General features: G+C 44.1%; 1 protein-coding gene across 2 annotated transcripts in view; it reads left to right on the top strand.

The window, feature by feature from the left end:
• Galnt17 (polypeptide N-acetylgalactosaminyltransferase 17) overlaps positions 1-22,500 on the top strand; it is a 397,683-nt gene that overhangs the window by 111,533 nt on the left and 263,650 nt on the right. Inside the window, exon 1 of one of the 2 annotated variants that reach the window (XM_040731690.1) lies at positions 20,487-20,526. The exons of the other annotated variant lie outside the window; for it this stretch is intronic. Coding sequence (XP_040587624.1) covers positions 20,502-20,526 — 25 coding nt within the window. The 5' untranslated portion in view covers positions 20,487-20,501. Of the gene's footprint in view, positions 1-20,486; positions 20,527-22,500 lie in introns of those variants that run through there. 2 annotated transcript variants of the gene reach the window in all.

The following is a 22,500-nucleotide window of genomic DNA, read 5'->3' as shown; positions in this document are numbered from 1 at the left end:
GCTTGGTCCCTTTTCAGTCTAAGGATTCCTAGAGGTAAGAACTCTAGTGGCTGGCTGCTCTGATTCTCTCATCTTTCAACTTTCACCCCCTATTATCTGACTCTGGGATTTTATTATTACAATCAATTAGAACTTGTGCTACAGCCATGGGTATTTGGCTCAGTTTGCAGGACCAGGCATGATTTTCCTCCTTCTGAGTGAGTCTTAAGTTCAATTAGACAACTGTTGCTTACAGATAGATATGAGACCCAACTATTAGCATCTACACCTTGGCCAGTCAGTTACTCAAGCCATAGTAGATGTGAATAGAGTTTCATTTGGGCAAGATGATTTAGTCCTAGAGATTTGATAAACAGTCTGTAGTTGGCAGTACAGTGTTGTGCACTTGAAAATCTGTGGAGAGGGTAGAATTCATGTTAAGTGGCCTGAGGACAATAAAAGAAAATGAAAATGCATGATGAAAAGTTGAGGCTGGAAAAAAAAAGTTGAGGTGAACTAAAGAATATACACAGGCACAAAAAGAAAGTCGCCGTGTTTTCCATTAACCTCTTATGAATGGCTTCTCTGCTTTTAACCCAGAGGAGGAAGCAGAGAAAACTGACCTTGGCAATGACTTTGAAAAAAATCATTCAAGTAGATACATGCGCAGGATAGTAAACCATGAAGCTTGTTATTTAAACAGCAAGGTTTGTACTTTGAATGGGAGTTCTAGCATGGTGAGATGGCTCAGTGGATACAACACTTGTTTCCAAGCCTGATAACCCGACCTTAATCCTTGGGACTCATGTGGTAGAAGGAAAGAGCTGACTCCCACACGTTGTCTTCTACCTCCACACGGTCATCATGGCACATGTACACACACACTCAATGAATAAAATGTTTTAAAAATAAAAGATTTTGCTGGGTGTGCTGGCATACGCTTTTAATTCCAGGACTCAGGAGGCAGAGGCAGGTGGATCTCTGAGCATTTGGGGGCAGCCTGGTCTGTTTGACAAAGCAAGTTCCAGGACAGTTAGGGCTGTTACACAGAGAAACCCTATCTTTAAAGACCACCTTCCCTAGAAAAAAGAGTTCTGTAACTTTAGTTTGTGTGTGTGCACTGCATATGTGTGTGTGTGTGCACCCTCACGTGTGTGTATCAGGGTGCTCGAGTGTGTGTGCCCATGCCTGTGGAGACCAGAGGATAACTATGAATATCTTTCAGTTGCTGTTAATCTTGTTTTTTGAGCCAGGGTCTTTGACTGGCCTGGATCTTGCCAGTTCAGCTAGGCTGGCTATCCAGGGATGCCCAGGGATGCTCCTCTCTCTACCTATGCTACTCTGGGATTACAGACCATGCCACTAGGCCCAACTTTTCTTTTGTGACATGGGTTGTGAGGCTCAGTTCAGACCCCCATGCCTACACAGCAAGTATTTTTACCAAGTAAGCTGTCCCTACAACCCCATGTTTTACAGTTTTAAATGGTCACATAAGAATACTGTACACACAATTGAAAGCCTGAAAGATATGGACTTGCTGCTCTTGCAGAGAACTTGGGTTCATTTTCCAGCACCCACCTTGGGTGGCTCAAAATGACCTATAGCTCTGTCTTCAGTTGCAATGCCCCCTTCTTGTCTCTGACGGTACTGTACCCACATGTGCACATACTCCCAGACAGACACATACATCCACATAATTTAAAAATATTTTAGAAAACCTTTCCTTAGTTGTCCTTGGCACCTATGTCACTCTGACTTTTGCTTCTGAGCTTTGATAATGTGGTATCATAGGATGTCAGCATGGTGCCCATTGGTGGAAAACAGAAAAGTTTTTATCCTGAGCCTTATAACACAACCACTTTCCAGAGAGCAGCAGGCCTCTGCTGTTAATTGATGAGAGCTAGAGAGATGGTTCAGCAGTGAAGAGCCCATGATGCTTTGCCAGAGGACCTGAGTTCAGTTCCCAACATCCATATCAGATGTCTCCCACCTGTCTGTAACTCCAGTTGCACAGAATCTGATGCTGTCCTCTGGCCTTTATGGGCATTTGCACACACACACACACACACACACACACACACACACACACAATCAATGACATGTAGATTCTGCACCAGTCTGTGGTTTAGACATTCTGAACTTACTCATGACACTTAATTGCTTTCTTTTCATTTTATTCGGAAATTATTTGCAAGAGAAATTAGCTAATCCATTTTGAAAGAGGGATCCCTCGGTGTGGGTTAATAGGGTCTGGTGTGCGGATGAGAACTACTTGAATAGACAGCAGGATTCTTGAGGGGGGAAGTGGTGGGTCAGGCACAAAGGCATAGCGCTCAGTCGCGGATGTGGTGGTGAGTCTTGGCAATCCACCCAAGGCAGGAGGGCAGTGAGCTGGAGGGCAGCTTGGGCTACACTGGGAGAGCCTGTCTCAGAAAGGGGTGAGTGTCCTAGGAGATGGCTCAGTGGGTATCGTGCTCTCCACACAAGCTTGAGGAACTGAGTTTGAATTTCTGAGAACCCGTGTGAAAGCCAGGCACTCTGGCATGGGTCTATAATCCTGTCACTCCTACAATAGGAAGTGGGGCAAAGACAGGGGATCCCTGGGAGCCCATGGGCTACAGAGCCTGGTGTACACAGTGGCAAAGTTCAGGAGACTCTGTCTCCAAAAAGGTAGAAGAGAGAACTAGCGCTTGAGGTTATCTTCTGATTTTTGTCATGCCCACTGTGGCTTGTGTACACTGCTCCTTCCCCCAAAAGTGACATCAAAAAGCTGGAGAGGTGCCTCAGGGGCTAAGAGTGAACATTCCTCTTCAAGAGGATCAATTTTGGTTTCTAACACCCATGTTGGGCAGCTTACAACCATCTGTAACTCAGCTCCAGGTGTTCTAGTGCCCTCTCCTGGCCTCTGCAGGCACCTGCATTTGTATGTATATACCCACACAGACATAAACATACACAGACATAAAATCTTTAAAAGAGAACTCTGACATATTCCGGAAAGATGTCAGATCCTGCCTTTAATGTTTAATGCAGGGCTGAAGAGATGGCTTAGTGGCTAAGAGTACTGACTGCTCTTCCAGAGGTCCCCAGTTCAATTCCCAGAACCCACATGGCAGCTCACAACTGTCTGTAACTCAACACGCGTAAAATGAATTTAAATAAAATATTTTTTAAAATAACCAATTTAGCTGGGTTGTGGTGGTGCACACCTTTAATCCCAGCATGCAGGAGGCAGAGGCAGGTGGATCTCTGTGAGTTCGAGGCCAGCCTGGTCTACAGAGCAAGTTCCAGGACAAGTTCCAAAGCAATACAGAGAAACCCTGTCTCAAAAACAAAAACAAAAACAAAAACAAAAAAAGAACCAATTAAAAATATTTAATGTGGTGATTAATTTTACTGAGCTTTATTTATTCATTTACTATTCCTATTATTATTATTTTTGGCAAGCAATTCTACTGTTGTATGTTGTTGAGAAATTACTGCCTTTGTTTCTTAGTGACTCACAGTGACTGGAGTCCCAGCTAAAGTAACTATTATATTTGATAAAGACCCACATTCCTTGCAGGACTTGACCCCAAAGATTTCACATTAGCCCTTGAAATTTCTCTTTCCAGAACCCTGACAACAAAGTGATGCATTTCTCTCTGCAGTATCCCAGTAATAACTAACTCCTCAGGGGCAGCAGTGAGGCAAGCATTTTCAAAACAACTGTGCTATACTTATCCCAGGCCTGGGAACAGCAGTCAACTTTTATTTCTCCACCAGGGATTCAAGGTGCACATGTGTGTGTTTGAGTCTATTAAAAACTGTCTCTCAAGAAAGTACAGCAGGCTTTCCCCTCCAGTTTCCCAACTCATCCCCTTCACATAGCTCACTGCTTTGCACACACACACACACACACACACACACACACACACTTCTGCTCTTTAATTAGCCGTATTATGGATATTTGAAAGCATTCCAATTCACAAGATCAGTGGTCTTCACTCAGTGATTCATTGGTTCTTTGACCTACTTTGAAGAATTTATTTGTGTGTGTACATATTTGTTGACATGCTTGTGCATGTGTTTGTGTGTATGTGGGGGTGTCCATTTTGTGTGTATAGAGGTTGGAGATAGCATGGGGTCTCTTCCTCTAGCTCCATCTTAACTTTTTGGAGACAGGATCTCTGATTGAGTCTGGAGCATGCTGATTTGCCTAGACTAGCTGGGCAATGAGCTCAGGCATCCTCTGCCTCAGCCACCCCAGTGATGAGATTACATGGGGGCCCCATTGTGCCTGGATTTTATGTGGGTGCAGGTAGTGAACCTCAGGTCCTCATATCTGGTCAGCAGGTGCTTTATAGACTGAGCTGTCTCCCAGTACTACATGGTCTGGGGGACAATCTCATGTATCTCCAAGCTGGCCTTGAACTTGTTGCCACCACACTATGTAGTCAAGGATGACTTTGAACTTCTGGTCTTCCTGTCTCCACTCTTTTACGCATGTATGTATGTATTAATTTTGGTTGTGAGCCTAGCCTTTAGTGGCTGAGCCATCTCTCCAGCCCGTATGTATGTATTTATTTACTTACTTTGTAGTGCTAGTGGTCAAACCCAGGGCCTTGTACATGCCAGGGCTATCAGCTTCTTCATTGTTGTGGCAAAATGCTGTTTATGTTGGCTCATGGTTTCAGGGGATACCATGCTAGGGAAGGCAATGCTCACCTCAGTAGACCAGGAGGTAAAGAAGCATAACTAGGGCTGGAGCATACCCCTTAAGGGTCTCTTCTAGTTCCCTGCACATACCAGGGAGTGCTTACTTCCCAGAGCTTCCAGACCCTCCCGAAACAGTCCCATCAGCTGAGTCCCAGTAGTTGAAGTCATGATCCAATGGAGGACATTGCAGACCTAAGCCATAGCATCAAGAAGAGCCCTATCACTGTGTTAGGCAGATTTCTGTAGCTGTGACCAAATACCCGATGCTAGCAATGTAAAAAAGAAAGGTTTATTTCAGCTAAAGATTTCAGTGTCTAATCACTTCCATTGTTTATGAGTCTGTAGCAAGGAAGAATGAATGAATGGTAGGTGGTTAAGCCAGAAAGAAGAGGAGGAGAGGCAGAGGAAACAAACACACAGAGAGTGTGAAATGAATAAGAGACAAAGAGAATGAGAGAGAGACAACTATAATGAGAATGAGAAGCAAAGATTAAGACAAGAGACCTGGAGGGACCACAGAGAATGAGAAATAGACAATAGACAATGGACACAGACAGACAACGGACACTAGGGTCAAAATGTTACAGGGATACACTCTCAGTGACCTGTTTCCTCAAACTAGGCTCTGCCTTGTAAGTGTCCACCACTTCCCAATGCCCCCACTAAGCTGATTGCATCACTACATGGATGGGGTTGGAGTTGTAAGTATCCAACCACTTCCCTAAGGCTCCACTTGTCATCTTTGCTGCCTTGGAAACCATGTCTTCACCACTTGACCTTTGAGGGACACTCCTAAATCACTTGAAAACAACCACTGAACACCATTCATGGCATTTCCACTGAGTAACTTTTGATCCATCACAAGCACTGGTGTGGACTGTACTGTGTGTTTCTGTGTGAAGCCAAGTGGGAAGGGATGGAGAGATGAGGTACTAAAGTCTTGGGGATTCGATGACCTGCTTGAGCATGGTTCTCATGCTTTGTTGTTGAATTGCCTTTTAGGATTCTTTATAAGTCTTCTATAAATGTTTGGCAACATTCAAGGGATGGAAAAGCCGCTGAAATGGAATTCTACCTCCAACCTTGTTAGGACGTTCCCTGAGGGTATCATTGTGGGGCAGCCTCAGGTTCACTCAGTGAAGCTCACTTAGTCTATGGGGGGGGCTGTACTACTGACTTACAAAAGCCACTCAAGGAAGAAAGGGTCTACTTCCTCTCACTGTTTGAGGTATATAGTCCACCAAGGCAGGGAAGGCATGAGATGGCTGGTCACATGACATCCACCACAGAGGAGGAAGAGAGAGATGGACGCTGGTGTGCAGTTCACTTTCTACCTTTTATTCAGTCCAGGACCCCAGGCCAGGGGATGGAGTTGCCCAAATTTAGGGTGGGTCTTCCTGCTTCCATTATTTCTCTCTGAAAACCCCCTCCCAGACTCATCCAGAGCTGTCTCTTCTAGGTGATTCAAAGTCTAGCCAAGATTGGCCTTTACAACTAACAAGATAAAAATCACAAGCAGGAGAGATAGCTCAGTACTTAAAAGCACTTGCTGCTCTTCCAGAGAACCCATGTTCAAATCCCAGCACCCATATCTCACAACCATCTGTAACTCCAGTTCCAGGGAGATCCAATGCTCCTTTGGCCTCCGAAGGCATGCTCATGGCTCACAGACATACAAGGAGGCACTTACAAATGCATGCAAAGTAAAAATAAATACATCTTTTTTAATGGTCTCTTTCCCTGAACTAAGGGTGTCTTCACAGCTTGAACTGATTATATTTCTGTTTCTTGCCCCCATGTTTGCTTTGGAACATCATTTGCTACATGAGGCTCTGTTATCATTTTTACCTTTAAGTCCAGTATTTCACTTACACACCTAGCATTTTTACCACTGGGAGAAAAATCAAAAGGACAGGCTTGGGATGGCAATAGATAAGATATACCTACAGGCACAGCTATAGATGTAGTTATGGATCATAAAATTAAATGTCTGAGTCCCTAACTGTGTCATGTATCTTCCATCGAATGTAATCCGATTTTAAGGCTTGTAATTTCTCTTGTTCCTTGGGGTTCTTCTTCACAGCCTTGCTTGTAGGATTAGGAGTGAATTTTAATATAAATTCTCTTATACTAACCAATTCATGCATTCTTTCTTCCTGAGGGTTATTCTACAGCAATTGTAGAACAGATCCAGCTGCAGGCTTAAGTGCCGTAATTTTGTATCTGGGGATGATCCATGGCTAGAATCCAATTTTCTGTCCTGGGGGCGGGGTAGCAGAGTGTGACTGAGATGTTTACTGGAGTGTGAAATCATCAGCAGGTACATGTTGTGGGATGGTATTTTAACTGGGCAAAGATGTGTTACATTTGTTTACACTGTGGAATATTACTTTAACTGTGTAAACTTGTGTTACATTTGTTCATGCTACATTTGCTTAACGAGGTAAGGATGTGTGTTTAGTTGTGCAAAGACGTGTTGCAGTTGTTTCGCCTTGCCTACCTAAGGCATCTGATTGGTCTAATAAAAATCTGAACGACCAATAGCTAGACAGGAGAGGGATAGGCGGGGCTGCCGGGTAGAGAGAATAAATAGGAGAGGAGAATGAGAGAAGAGGGAGAAGAGAGGCCTGCCTAGGACCAGTAGCTAGGCAGTGGCCAGACAGACAGAGAAAGTAAGACATAAAGAAAAGTAAAAAGCCCTAGGCAAAAGGTAGGTAAAGAAAAACAGGTTATGTTATAAGAGCTAGCAAGCAATGAGCCTAAGCAAGACTGAGCATTCATAACTAAGAGTAAGTTTCTGTGTCATGATTTGGGAGCTGTCTGGCGGCTAAGAGAATAGGCCTGGTGCAGGTATGTTTTGTGGGGGTTTTATCTTTATTTTTATTTTAGGACAGGGTCTCAGGTAGTCAGGCTGCCTTAGAACTTACTGTGTAGAGAAGGATGACTTCCTGGTCCTACTAGTTTATGAGATGCTGGAGGTAGAATACAGGACTTGAATGTTTGACAAGCACTCCACTAACTGAACAACAAACCCTAGGACCCCCATTCTCAGGTATTCTTAAAATTTAGGTCTGTGTTCTGTGCAGATATGCCTCTGGTATGTCTGCGGGGAAACAGGAAGTCTGTGAGTCCTTCTCCTCCCAGCCTGGGCACTTAGTGGGGATCACACAGTGTCAAAGAGCAAGGGAAAGGGTCTCTTGGATGTTGTCCTCACTGTTTCCAGGGAAGATAGCTGGAAAGGTCAAGCTGATATAGCCTGGCGTCTCAAGGAGTGGACAGGTGTCATACTTATCTAACTAGGATGCCCAGGAGATACAACAGTTAACTAAGTTAATGGAGGGCCTGGAAATCTTTCTTCTCTTAATTTTTTTTTCTTAATGGGCAGTCCTAGGTGCTCGTGCATTCTAGACGTGTGCTCTGCCACTAAGCCGTACCTCAATGCCTCCCTGGGGCATTCTAGGCAGGGGCTCTACCAGTGAGACACAGCCCCAACAGGGATCCTATGCAGGGGCTCTGTCTGAGCCACACTCCAAGTTCATTATTGGGGCATTCAAGGCAGGGGTTCTACCACTGAGCCACACCCCAAGCCTTCCCTGGGGGATTCTAGGCAGGCATTTTACAACTAAGCTGCATCCTCAGCTGCCTTTTGGCTTCTTGTTTTGGCAAAAGATCTCACTTAGCTAACTAAGATGTCTCACTTAACTAAGTTGCCCAGGCTGACCTTGAACTCAGCCTATGGCCCCTGGTACCCCTGCCCCAGCTTCCCCAGGTGCTGAGACTACAGACCTGGCACTCCAAGACCCAGCTCTTTTGCCACTTTAATGAAATGTAGAATTTGTAGGAAACCACTGGACATGTAAGCAGGGGAATATCAAGATTTGTCTCCAATAAGAAATTAATCAGGGTAAAATATCCTCAACAAAATGTAGCATTTCCCCTGTTTCTGAGCATGCAGGTTGGGAGGGCTGAGGGTATTTCACTGCTGTGAAGAACCTCTCCAGACACTTTCTGCCTTAGAAAATGTAAGTCCACCAAGTCACAAGTCCATCAGTCTTTCCTCCTCCCGCACACGGACAACCACCCTTCCACCTTCTGTCTCTGCGAACTTGACTACTCTTGGTACTTCAGTTAAACAAAGCCCCAGTATTTATCCTCATGTGACTGGTTTCTTTCCGTACACTTGGATGAACCTCAAGGACATTATTCTATGTTTTAATGAGTTAGGACTCACTTTCTCAGGGCTGAATAACATTGCCTCGTAAAGATGTCCTACATTTTGTTCCTCCATCTGTGTGGTTCCTCCCCTACCTCTTGGCTGTTGTAAACAGCTCTGTTATGATCATGAGTGTGTAGAAGCAACATGTTCATGTGTGCACTGTAAATTTTATTCGACATAATCTAAGATGTGTAGTTGCTGGGTCATGAGGCATTTTGCTTTTTGCCTTTGTTTTGTCTGGAATATAATCCTATTTTCCCTGGTCACTGTACTATTTTGCATTCCCCTTATCAGTGTATGTACAAGGCAAACGACTTCTCTATATCCTCACTATAGCTATTTTCTCTCTCTCTCTCTCTCTCTCTCTCTCTCTCTCTCTCTCTCTCTCTCTCTCTCTCTCTCTGTGTGTGTGTGTGTATGTGTGTGTGTGTGTGTGTGTGTGTGTGTGTAGGTATGTAGGACAGAGGACACCTTGGATGTTGTTCTGTCTTTTTTTTTTTGAGACAGGATCTCTCACTGACCCTGGAGCTCACCATTGGTGAGACTATGTGTCTCTGCCTCCTCGGCCCTTGGCACTGAGATTACAGGCAGGTGCTTGACTTTGGGTGTGGGTTCTGGGAATGGAACTCATATCCTCCTGCTTGTAAAGCAAGCATGTGACTGACTGAGCCATCTCCTCAACCCTGTGTTCATTTTTGACTGTTGAGTCCTGGTGGGTATAGAATGGTGTTGCAACATGTGCTTGGTGTGCATTACTGTGCTGAGTTCTGGTTACAGAGGTAATGAGACCTGGTCCTGGTCCCACAGTGGAACACAGGGGTCACTCACACTCTATTGGGGGCACCTGGAAGAGTCAGATCTTAAAAGAGTATAGAGTGGCTACAGTGAAGGAAAGCATTGGATGTGGGGTGTGTATGTGCACACATACTTGTGTGTGTGCACATGCTTGTACGTGTGCCATGGCAGGCATGCAGAAGTCAGGTGACAGTCTTGTGTACTGGTCCTCACCTTCCTCCTTCACTGAGGCAGGCAGGGTCTCTTATTGTTTCCCATTGTGTATTCCAAAGTAGCTGGCCCACCAGCTTCCAGAGATTTCTCCTGTCTCTGCCTCCCATCTCACTATAGGGGCTGTGTGGTTCCAGATTTATACACTACCCACTCTAGCTTTATGTGGGTTCTGGGGATCTGAACTCAGATCTTTATGCTCCCACGGCAAATACTTTACCCACTAAGTCACCTTCCAAGCCCTCCAAAGGAAATATTACGAAAGTGTCCTGTAAAAACAAGAGCCAGAATAAAAATAGAGTTAGAAAATGAATAGTTAAATCCAAAGTGCAGGGGCTGGAAAGTTTATGATTTTCCGTTGTCAGAAAGAGTTCACACCAAACAGAGTGTGGTAGCAAATACCAGTGACTCCAGTCACTCACAATGCTAAAGTAGGAAAGTCATGACTTCAGGGCCATACTGGTGAAACTTAGCGAGTCCCGGTCTCAAAATCAAAACTGAGGATGCAACTCTAAAGTAGAATGCTTGCCTGGGATACACAAAATTCTGGGTTCAGAGAGAGAGACCAGTATACCATTTGGGGAGTAAAGGGGAGGGTCCAACAGGGGATAGGTGAGAACTGTTGTATTGAGTGTACTCCAGGAATATTGTGGCTTGAATTTTAATTCAGGGAAGTGTGAATGTTCCAGGTCTGCGGAGAGTTTATGCATAGGGACAAGTGTCTGGAAGACCCAGTGACCAGGCAGCAAATCAGAAACAAAGAATCCCAGTTAGGAAGACCTGCTGTTCTTGTCACGGTGACTCATAGTTCTCCAGCTTTCAAGGATACTTACAAAGGAAGAAGGCAGCCAGGGATGGCAGTTTGAATGTGGGAACCATCTGGCTTTCAGGGTCTGTGGTCTCACCTGGGTTTCAGGGGCTCGTCTTCATACCCAGACCAGCTGGCCGTTTCCATCTGCATTCCCAGAGTTGACTCTTCTAGAAGAACTTGATGTCTGATCACATACAGCCTCCATGCCTGAGATGGGATGGGGAGAGAAAGAGGGAAGAGGAGAGAGAGGAGGGAAGAAGAAAAGGAGAAGGGGACTAGGAAAGAGGGGAGAGAGTGAGGGAGAGGAAAGAGAGAGAAAAGGAGGAAGGCGAGGAGAGAGAGAGGAGAGAGGGAAGAGAGACTCAGTCTTTTGTTTCCCCATCTGGGACCCCAGCCAGTTGTGTGGTACCTTCATTTGGTGAAATTCCACCCCCCTCAGGTCACTGACCCACACTTCCATCATCTCTGAGAACACCCTCATAGACACATCCAGAAGTTGTGATTCACCGGTGCCTCAAGCACATCTTAATCCAGTCAGGTAGATGCCCCAATTATTCATCAGACTTCTAAGTATAGAATTTTATAATGATAATAATTACATCAGGGTACTTGTGATAAAGGGTAAAGGAAGACTGAGGATAAACCTGGGGTTCTTGTCACTATAAATTGTATGTACTATGTAAAATTTGGTACAGTTGCCAAAAGTGTAGCCAAATGTAATTTTATTTGAAAGAGTGTTTCAGCTCTCCTGCCTCAGCCTCCCAAGTGCCAGGATTACAGGTGTGTGTGGCCACATCTTGCTGAACCTGTGTTGTTTTGTTTTTTGTTTTTGTTTTTTCGCCTTTTTTTATCACCCAACACCATCAAAGAATAATCACCCATTCATGCAACGCATTGTTAACCCATGTAAAGCAAGTCAGAAACATCACAGATCTTCCTTCTGTCAGGACACTAATGAAATGTTCCTAAAATTATCACCAGACATGAGTCCTGAGTCATACCTCTGAGTGTTCAATGGTGTCATCTTAGTTGGTGTGACCTCTTATTCTATTATGCCTGCAAATAACAGAACACCTATCATTGTGTCAATCACTGAAGGCCGTTTGTATTCACTTAACAGGGACTCTAGAGGACCCAGCTCATTTGTCAGCTCAGATGGGGGACTCTTTCCAGTTGGTTGTATCTGTTCCCTTATGGTTGAGCCAAATATCATATCCTCTGTATCATATCCCAAAGCAGCACAAAGAGAAAAGAGGAAAGGGATGTTTATCATCTTTGTCAAGAGGTAAACAAACCTTGCATTGTGTATGTGTGTGTGTGTGTGTGTGTGTGCGTGCGCGCACATACCATATACTTCATATTTTAAAGTGGAGCTTTTGACTGTTCCAGACTCCAAAAACAAAACAGTATAACAATGTACCCAAGTCCAAATTGGTGAAACCCAATGAGTTGTTGGGCTTACCTACAGGGATATGGATGGAGGTAAATTACAGGACCGTAGGCGACCCAAAGGCAATAGCATCATGGGAAAGCCCACCTGGCATTGCTGATGATACGCAAAAGCCTCATCCCTGGAACTGACTACCCAAGTAGCAGTCATTTCTAGAAAAGAGTCGCCCTTCCTAAGCAACTGTTTGCTACTTGTATAACCTTAGCGAGGCACCTTGTGCATATTGTAAATTTCTGCTTTCTGAGACTTGTAAGGATTATGTATTTCCTGAGTCTTCTAGGAAGACTTCCTTCCAGGAGGGATTGGTGCACAAAGGTGTGTGTTGTGCTTTGAATGTAAAATGTCACTCATAGGTTCACATACTTAAACATTTTGTTCGCCAGTGAATGCTGCTGCTTTGGGAGGTTGTAGAACCGCTGAGGTATGGGGCATAGCTGTTAAGGATGGTTTAATAGCTGGAAAATTTAAAGGGTACTCTGTCTGTCTGTCTGTCCACAATGGCAGAGTTTCTACCCACATCCCCATTGCTATAAAAAGAACAGCTCTTACAATCATGCCTTCCCCACCTGGATGGACTGCATCCTCTGAAACCATGAGCCAAGAGAAACTCTTTCTCTCCTACCACGATTCTACCAGGTAAATACCTGATAATATGTGTTCAATGCAACTAATTTTCTCTAATGTGTTTGAGCTGAAGTTGGCCCAGAACCTGGGCACTCAGGGCTCATGGCTAGGTGGCCCTGCCTATACTTATTCACTCACCGTCTCTTGACTGTTTTACCTGTGGGTAAATCTCTAGGTCTAAGGTGTAGAAAGAGCACACGTTGTTTGAAGATATGAGCGAATCATTCATTTTTCTTCTGTGTTTGGTGCACTCCTGTCTCTCTTCAGATCCTATTACTGCTCACTGAATTCTGGGTGGGCTTGGCAGGTGGGGGCATCCCATAGAGGGAGCTGTAAAATCTCAGCATGGCAGAGAATCACGAACACACTCCTTTTTAGGTGTGTATGCATGGGCGAGGGGCAGAGTTGTTCCCATGTATGCTGGTGCCAGTGAAGGCCAGAAGAGAGTCACTGGCTCCTTGGAGCTACAGTGACAGGCAGGTATGGGTCACCTGATATGGGCTCTGACTGACAAACTCAGGTCCTCTGCAAGAGCATCTCTCCAGTCCCAGATCTATTTGTTTGACTCTTTTATTTCTGCTTTGTTAGTGTTGTTGTTAATTTGTTTTTGTTTTCTGAGACAGGATTTGTATGTGTCTGGAACTTGCTCTGTAAATCGGGTTAGCCTTGAACTCCCAGAAATCCGCCTGCCTCTGCCTCCTGAGCTCTGGGATTAGAGGCGTGTACCGCCACCACTACCTGGCTTTTGGTTCTTTATTTCTCACTATGTGCGGATATTTTATTCTGAGCTATATTGACCTCTCAATTCACCGAATCATCACACAAATTATTCCCAGGGGCCTGTCCTTCCCCACCTCCCCACTTGTTTTTTAAACAGCTAAACAATGCATATATATCTCGGGTCCCTGTCTGAACTGTAAATACCAGACAGGCATGGATGCATCTTTGTGGGTGCCTTTACTCTCTAGAGATTTATTTGAGTGCTTACAAAGGCATTGTTTTTCAGTGGGTTAAAAAAAAAGCAAAGGAAAAAGGCATAATCAGGGAAGGGTAGAGATTCCCTTGTACTCTGGCCAAATACCCTACCCACTGAAAACACATTAGCAGAAGACACTCTGGTTTCTTGTTAGGAAAGAATGATCACCAAGAAAAAAAGCAGCTCCGGGGAAAAAGAAATCTTCTGTATGTTAGGTAGATTTCCTGTAAAGGGGACTTTTGACCTTAAGAAACAGTGAGCCATTGCTTAATAGAAGCTAACTGAGGAAGAGGGCAAACTGGACTGGGAAAAATGTATATTGGACTTAGAGTAGAGTTTTGCATAGGAATGCAATTTGCATAACAATGAAGGAATCTTTTTCCAGGCAGTTTTGTAGTGGGAGCTAGTCCAGAATAGCTACACTGTAGATGCCCAGACCCCACCCCCAAAAACCCAGTTTTAAAAGGAAATTAAATATGAAGGGTTGAGTTCTGTAATTGTTAGTCTTTGGAAGGGATGAGAGGAGATGTTTCTATGGCATGCAATGCCTGGGAAATTTGTGAGGACAGCATTAGGTTTTCTGCTTGGAGAAGAAAAGTCTTCCCCTCATGGATTCTGAAAAACAGGATTATTTAATATTGGGTCCTTGATGGCCTTATGGGAAGGGAGGGAGGGAGGCATTCACATTCATCCTCATAGATAAGATGGGTGTTGGGTGTTGTTGGCTTTTTGAAGTCTGAACTATTTACTGAAATATATGCTTTTTTTTAGACTGTGATTTATTGCACTGCAGACAGTGGAATGGAAAAGCTGCAATAGTTAATTATTACTGGAGAAGAGAAAATTGGGTGTGCATGTGTGTAACCATGACACTAAATGCTTTTGATTTATTTGAACTAAGCAGTATAACAGAACACCTAGAAATTTTAGTTAAATAAGGGATGTATGTATTATGTGTAGATAGATGTGCATAGGCATTATTGATCAATAGATGTGTATAGATCATGGGTAGATGTACATATAGATGTATATATATGGATGCAAATAAATATATTTTTATATATATGAATGGGTAAATAGGTATAATTCATATATGATACATGATAAATGGATATATGAGTGTATTATGTATGTATATATGATGGTATAGATAGTAGATGGACATGTTGATAGCAGATTATATGTAAATGGTTGGTAAGTGAAAGTATGAATGTATGCATGCATGTGTGGATGGATACGTAAATGTATGATATGTATGTATGCATGTCTGAATGCATAAATATATCATTGAGTGACTAGATAAGTGTAGATAGATCATAGATAGATAGATAGATAAATAGATAGATGATAGATAGATAGATAGATAGATGAACAAACATATGTATGGATTGATGTATGTATATGTCTTCAAGTATAGATGATAAAAGAATGGATGATGGATGATGGATGGATGGATGGATTGATGCTTGAAGTGGATTGAAGAATGGAAGGATGAATGGATGAATGGGTTGATGGAGAGTTGGAACTAGAGTTATGTTGCAACAAAGACAGAAAGGGGTGGAGGTTATTGTGCCAGCAGAAACTATTTTTTTAGATCACCGAGTCTGATTAGTGCTACCTGTTGGAATGAACGGCGGCCGATTTTGTTGGCTTGATCTTGTGCAGATCTTATGTAAATAACCATAGCTATTGTGAGTTCATGAATGCAACAGCCATGCATGCCAAGGTTAGAAGATAGCATTTCACAGTCCTCCTCCCCATCCTCCAACTCTTACATTCTTTCTGCCTCCTCTTGTGTGATGGTCCCTGAGCCTTGGGGGATGTGCACTGGTATCTATGTCTCATTTAGAACTGAGAACTCAATGGTCACTTAAACTCAGCACTTTGACTATGGATAGAGACATTCTAACTACAATTATTGTGGCTCTTCAGGGCTGGAAGCTGACATTTCTTCTCCCCTGCCCCACCCCAGCACTGAAGAAAGGCGTTTATTGGGGGTAAGGAAACTCATGCACACAGTGGACATACAGGGGAAAAAACCCTCTACAAAGTGGAAGGGTGCACTTGAAAAGCTGAAGACTCTAGTCTCTTCTCAAAAGCTGGAGTTTTAAAGTCCTTGAAGAGTCTTCCTCCCCTAATTTAGGTTTGGCCAGTTTTAAAGAAAGATAGGATGGTTGATTAGCCAAATCTAGCTTTGCACTTTCTGAGCCAGTCCATCAGCAGAGGGCCTGCAGGTGGGAGATAAAAGCCAACAAGGCCTTTGTCTTATTATTTTTTTCTATTTTTATTTTATTGAAAATAGGATTTCTCCCTTGCAATATATGGAAAAATTTCCCCTCCTCCAATTCCTCGAAGATCCTCCCATCTTCCCTCCCATCCAACTCCACTTCTCTCTGTCTCTAGTTAGAAGACAAACTGGCAGACTAAAGAATAATAATAAAATAAGATAAAACAAAAACAAACAGCCAGGTGGTGGTGCACTGCTGTGTCTGCTGCGTAGCCTGTGTCCAAGAATGTGTGGAGGGTGTCGGGATTGATGACACAGACACCAGTCGGTGGTGCAAAGAAAACTTCAAGAAGGCTTCCAGAAGGCTCCTCAAGATGGCTCTACTTTATTCCTACCCTGGCTGGTTATATATACCCTGACACCAGAGGCTGTGGTGGGTGGGTCAGGAAGAGGTGGTTAGTCTTTGGAAAAGGTCGAGGTCAGGGTGTCCTGTGGGCGAGCCCTTATCAGGAACTTATTGCCCCGGGCATTGTATTGCTTTTTAGTAAACATTGTCTTACAGCTGCCTGCTCCCAGGCTGATGGGGAAGTGGGAAGTGCACTTCTAATCCCAGCACTAGGGAGGCAGAGGCAGATGGATCTCTATGAGTTTGAGACTAGCCTGGTCTACAGATCAAGTTCCAGGGCAGCCAGGGATACACATAGAAACCCTGTCTTGAAAAAAGTAAAATAAAAACAAACAAACTTCAATAGGACAAAACAAGCAAGCAGAAGAGAAAGAGCCAAATAAAAAGTAGAGGAATTACGTACAGACACAGAGACAGACACATTCATACACATAGGAGTCCCATAGAAACACAAAACTGGGTGCTGGAGAGATGGCTCAGAGGTTAAAGAGCTCTAGCTGCTCTTCCAGAGATCATGAGTTCAATTTCCAGACAACCACATGGTGGATCACAACCATCTATGAGATCTGGTTCCTCTTCTGGCCTGCAGGGATACATGCAGGCAGAACCATGTATACATAATAAATAAAATAATGTCCTGTCTTGCCCCTCTAACCTCCAGTAGAGAGAGAGGTAAGTGCCAGGGGCTCTTCCAGCCCACCTTTCCCTCTTCCTGCCACTGAATCCCCCAGAGGGACCTGGAGGCAGAACAAAGCAGCCAGCATCATCAGCTGCCATCCCTGTCTTGCCCCTCCACCCTCTGGTAGAGAGGAGAGGGAGAGACCCCACCTATACCCTCTAGAAAAATAGATATGAAGACAACAGTATAAGAACACATTCAACAACCGAAAGACTTATATGACACCACCAGAGTCTAGGGATTCAGCAAGACCTGAACATGCCAACGCAGATGAAGCAGAAAAGAATGACCTTAAAAAAAACTTCATGAAAATTACTGAGGCCCTCAAAGAGGATATGAGAAAATTCCTTAAAGAAATGGAAGAAAAAACAAACCAAAAATGCAAGAAATCAACAAATCTCTTAAAGAAAGCAAGGAAAGCCAAGGAAAAAACCAATCAAACAGATGAAGGAAGCAATTCAAAAGGTTCAAGACCTGAAAACTGAAATAGAGACAATAAAGAAAACAAAAACTGAGGGAATACTGGAAATAGAAAGGCTGGGTAAACGATCAGGAACTACAGATGCAAGCATAACCAGCAGAATACAAGAGATGGAAGAGAGAATTTCAGGTGCTGAAGATAAACCAGAGGAAACAGATTCACTGACCAAAGAAAATCTTAAATCCAACAAATCCTAAACACAAAATATCCAGGCGTGAAAAGACCAAACCTACAATAATAGGTATAGAAGAGGGCAAAGAAGCCCAGCTCAAAGGCACAGAAAACATATTCAACAAAGTAATAGAAGAAAACTTTCCTAACCTGAAGAAGGACATGCCTACGAAAGTACAAGAAGCTTACCAAATAGACTGAACCAAAAAAAAAAAGTTCCCTCGCCACATAATAATCAAAACACCAAACATACAGAATAACCCCAGACTGGTGACTGAGAGGCTAACATGGGACTGATCCAGATCCCCTGAAAGTGGGTGTCAGTGAGGAGGCCTCAGCAATCTATGGGGCCTCCTAAATTAGATCAGTGTTTATCCATGTCATACAAATGGACTTTGGAAGTCCATTCCACATGGAAGGATGATCTCTCAGCCTGGACACATGAGGGAGGGCCTAGGCCCTGCCTAGGATGATATGACAGACTTTAAAGATCCCCATGGAAGGTCTCACCTCCCTGGTGATCAGAGGGGGGATAGGGTGAGAGGTGGGGGCTGGTGGGAGGGGGGAGAGGGAGCAAGGATTGACATGTGAAACTAGCTCGTTTCTAATTTAAATTAAAAAATGAAAAACAAAAGAATATTAAGAGCAGCGAAGGAAAAAGGCCAAGTAACATATAAAGGCAGACCCATCAGAATTACATCTGACCTCTCCATGGAAACTCTTAAAACCAGAAGGTCCTGGCTAGATGTTCTACAAACACTAAGAGACCACATTTTGTGAGACAAAGAACCTTGAAAGATGCCACTGAGTTTGTTTTGCGTTGGCCTTCTCCTGCTGGGCATGGGGCCTGGGCTTAGGAGTGGTGTGCATTCCCAGTGAGACTCTGTAGGAAAGAAGTCATTTTTCATTTGTGAGCTATTAGCAACTGGAGATAGCTTCTGGGTTAGGGATGCTGGTTTGTGTCCACTGCTCTCAACACTGGAGCAGACTTGTGCCTGCCCTGTGATTGCAGTCACAGTGTCAGTGAGTTCATAGGTCATGCGTTTACAAGGCCTGGCTTCCTTGGTGTCCTCCAGCCCCTCTGGCTCTCACAGTCTTTCCGCTCCCTCTTCCACAGGGTCCTTGATCCCTGAGGGGAGGGATTTGATGGAGACACCCCATTTAGGACTAAGTGTTCCAAGGTCTCTCACTCTCTGCATATTGTCTGGCTCTTTATTAATTCCCTCCTGTCCACGGGAGGAAGCCTCTCTGATGATTGGCTGAGCAAGACAGTGATCTATGAGTGTAGCAGAATGTCATCAGGAGTCATTTTATTTGCTGTGATGCTTTAGCAGGAAAGTGGTATTTGGCTTCCTCCTAGGCCCCTGGCCTATCTGGTCTCAGGTTTTTGGACACCTGAACAGTGTTGGGGATGGGTTCCATCTCATGGAGGGGGCCTTAAACCCAATCAGATATAGGTTGGTTACTCCCACAAGCTGTGTGCCAGTGTGTATAGAAGAGATGTAGCTGGGTCAGCATTTACCTTTCTCCTTTGGTGACATGCAGAAAACCTTCCAATACCATGAACATTGGTCTTTAGGGGTGATGTCTCTAGGTAGGTACCATCTTAACTTCTCCGTGTTCAATGGGTTGTGCATGTGTTATCTTCAGCAATAGGGCCTTACCATCAGTTAGTGGATAGTCACTGACAGCCTCGGCAATACACTAGGTAGTTGGGCAGTTCCCGTAGGACCCCTTTGGCAGACAACTAAATTAGATGTAACCCAATCTTGATACTGGAAACTTTATTTGATGATGAGAAATATTTGGTCAGGTCTTGTCTCCAACATTATTTGGTGATTTCACTTATATCAGCTTCATATATATATATAAGCTTCTACTGTATTGGGTGGAAGCTGGCATTTCAGTATGGGCTTATTAGCATGGTTGTGTTCTGTAGGTCACCAGTCCCCCAAAGGCTTCCAGAACCTCTCCAGCCAAGCACAAGAAATGCAGAATGTTCATCGTGGATGATTCCACGAACACTGACCCTCAAGGCCATTTGCTCAGAATGGGAAGGGTGTTGTGGTTTGAATGTGAAGTGGTCTCCATGGTCTCACATGTCCTAGTTGTAGCGGTGTTGAGTAAAGTTGTGGCACCCTTATGAATAGGAGCCTCAATAGAAGAAGTGTATCACTTAGGTAGGTTTGGGAGTTTTATATGGCCTGGCCCCACTCTCTCTTCCTGCTACTTATGTGTTGATGAAATGGGATCTGAGTTATTTTGTTAGGGATCTCATCAAAGGAACAGAAAACAACCCGAGAGACAGAAAACATTATCCTCTCTGTATCCCCAGGAGTCTCCCATGGGTGATATATTCAAAGGATTCCACTTATTTGTTCATTTGAATTCATTGACAAGTGAAGAGAGATGAGAGGAAGGCATGTGTGTCTCTCCCTGGAATTTTTACCTGTAGTCTGTCTACTTTAAGTTTTTATCATCTGGGGACTCCAGCTGGGGAAGGGACTAAAGTTATGATGTGTAATCTTGATTGACAATTTTGATGGGACTCTGAGTCCCATGAAAACAAAGGAGACTCCTGGGTGCCATCCACCTGAGTTTCTAGATTAGGTTTGTTGAGCTACCCTGAATGTGGGTGGCATCATTGTGTGCTGAGATTCTGAACTGGGTAAAAAGGAGAGAACTGAGTATCAGCATCCATCTCTCTCTGCTTCCTGACTGCAGATGTGATGGGACCCACTGCCTCATGCTCCTGCTGCCTGCTATTCCTTCTCCACTATGACAGACTGTGAACTCTCAAACTGTGAGCCACAATAATCCCTTCCTTATGTTGTTCTTGTCAGGCATTTTGTCGCAACCAAATAAAGAGTAAGGAACACAGTCACATTTAACAGTACGGACAGAGGGAGGACTTAGAATTCTGCTTCCCTCAGGTGCTGGTTTTGTTCTGGGCATGGCAGTAGCACCTTCTCTGCCTTCCCACACAGAAGCAGGACCAGTGAGTACAGAATGGAATGCAGAAGCTGGTGTGACCTCTGTTTAGAGCACATTTGAAGGCACTCCGAGGAGAGGGCTGCTTTACTACATGAGGCTGGATTCCATCCTGCAACACTGTGAAGACATATATGCATTGGCAACTCCAGCACCAGTGTGGCCCATTCAGTAATCCAAGAGTCTGGGTGCTTGTGTTTTTGCTCATTTTGTATTTAGTTAGAGCGTTATAGTGGCTCTTCCTGAATTTATCAATTCTCCAAGAAATTGGATTTCGCCACTTGTAAATCTGGTGGATAAATCTTAGATTTGTGCTTATATTGCCTTGTCTGGGAACCCAAATAAGGAATTTTGTAACAGGCTCGGGATGTGCTCCAGTGCTTGATAGAATGCTTGCCTGACATGCAAAGAGCATTGGTTTGGGGCTGGAGAGACAGCTCAGCAGTTAAAAGCATTTGTTGCTCTTTCAGAGGACCAGAACCCACAATGATTATCTCATAAGCATCTGTAACTCCAGCACCAAGGGATCAGATGCCCTCTTCTGACCTCCTCGAGTGCAGGTGCCCACCCACAGACACACAGACATGCTCGCGCGCGCGCACGCACACACACACACACACACACACACACACCCAAATGCACAATTTTGAGACCGTGTCTCAAAAATCACAACCACAAAAGAGGTTTGCTTTTTTCAACTCAAAACTTAACTATCAGTCAGCCCAATCGATATATGGACTAACGAAGTAAGCAAACAGTTCTCAAAAGATGGAACATACATGGTCAATACAGATTGGGGGGCGGGGTTCAACTTTACCAGAAGCCAGAAGTCACAGAAATGCAAACTAAACATACACCAAGATTCTATCTTACCACAGTCAGAATGGCAGTCTTTGACAGGAGTTGCAAACATGGCTTGGCAGTTAAGAATACCAGCTGCTTTTGCATTGGACCTGAGTTTGGTTCTGTGCTCCCAGGCAAACCGGCTCATCCACCACTGATGGGAATACAAGCTGGTCCAGCCACTATGGAAATCGGTCCAGCCGTTTCTTGAAAAACTGAAATTAGGACAGCCATGTGACCTGGCTGTACCACTCCTAGGTGTTTACAAGAATGACTCCAAGCCAGCACATCACATAAACACACACCAATGTCAGCTGCAGCACTGTGCGCTACAGCTAAGTTGTGCAACTAGCCTGGGTGTGCAAAAACAAAGGATTGGATAAGGAAAATGTGATGTGTGTGTTGCACATGCGATGGATTTTTTTCCTTTGTTGTAATATTTGAAAATGTGAGGATGCGGGCATCCACGTGCATGCGAGTGGAGGCATGAAGAGGACGCTGGGAGTCCTCTAGTTCTCTCTATCTCATTTTAGTACAAGATCTCTCATTGGACCTGGAGCTTGCCATACTTTGGGTTACAGCTGAATATGATCACTCTTGGCTTTTTACATGGGTGCTGGACATCTGAATCCAGGTCCTCATGCTTGCACACCAAACTCTTTTACTCACTGAGCCATCTCTCCAACACCTCATAGTAGATTTTCTTTTCATCCATAAAAACAGAGTTGTGTCATTCACTAGAAAATGGATGTAACTGGTGATGATCATTAAGTTAATTAAGCCAGCCTTGGAGAGATGCATGTGATACTTTTCTTTCACTTGTGGTTCCTAGATCTTATACAGATAACATAAAATCACAGCTTGAAAGAAGAAGCAAGGCTGTCTAGAGAGGATGGGGGGCCAATGGGAGTGGAAGGGTTGAGAGAGGAGAGAGGAGGAGAGT

The sequence above is a fragment of the Mesocricetus auratus genome, unplaced genomic scaffold, assembly GCF_017639785.1.
Source record: "Mesocricetus auratus isolate SY011 unplaced genomic scaffold, BCM_Maur_2.0 Super-Scaffold_100025, whole genome shotgun sequence".
Lineage (NCBI taxonomy): Eukaryota > Metazoa > Chordata > Mammalia > Rodentia > Cricetidae > Mesocricetus > Mesocricetus auratus.
The sequence above is the reverse complement of the archived record's forward strand: the minus strand, read 5'-3'. Positions and strand labels throughout refer to the sequence as shown.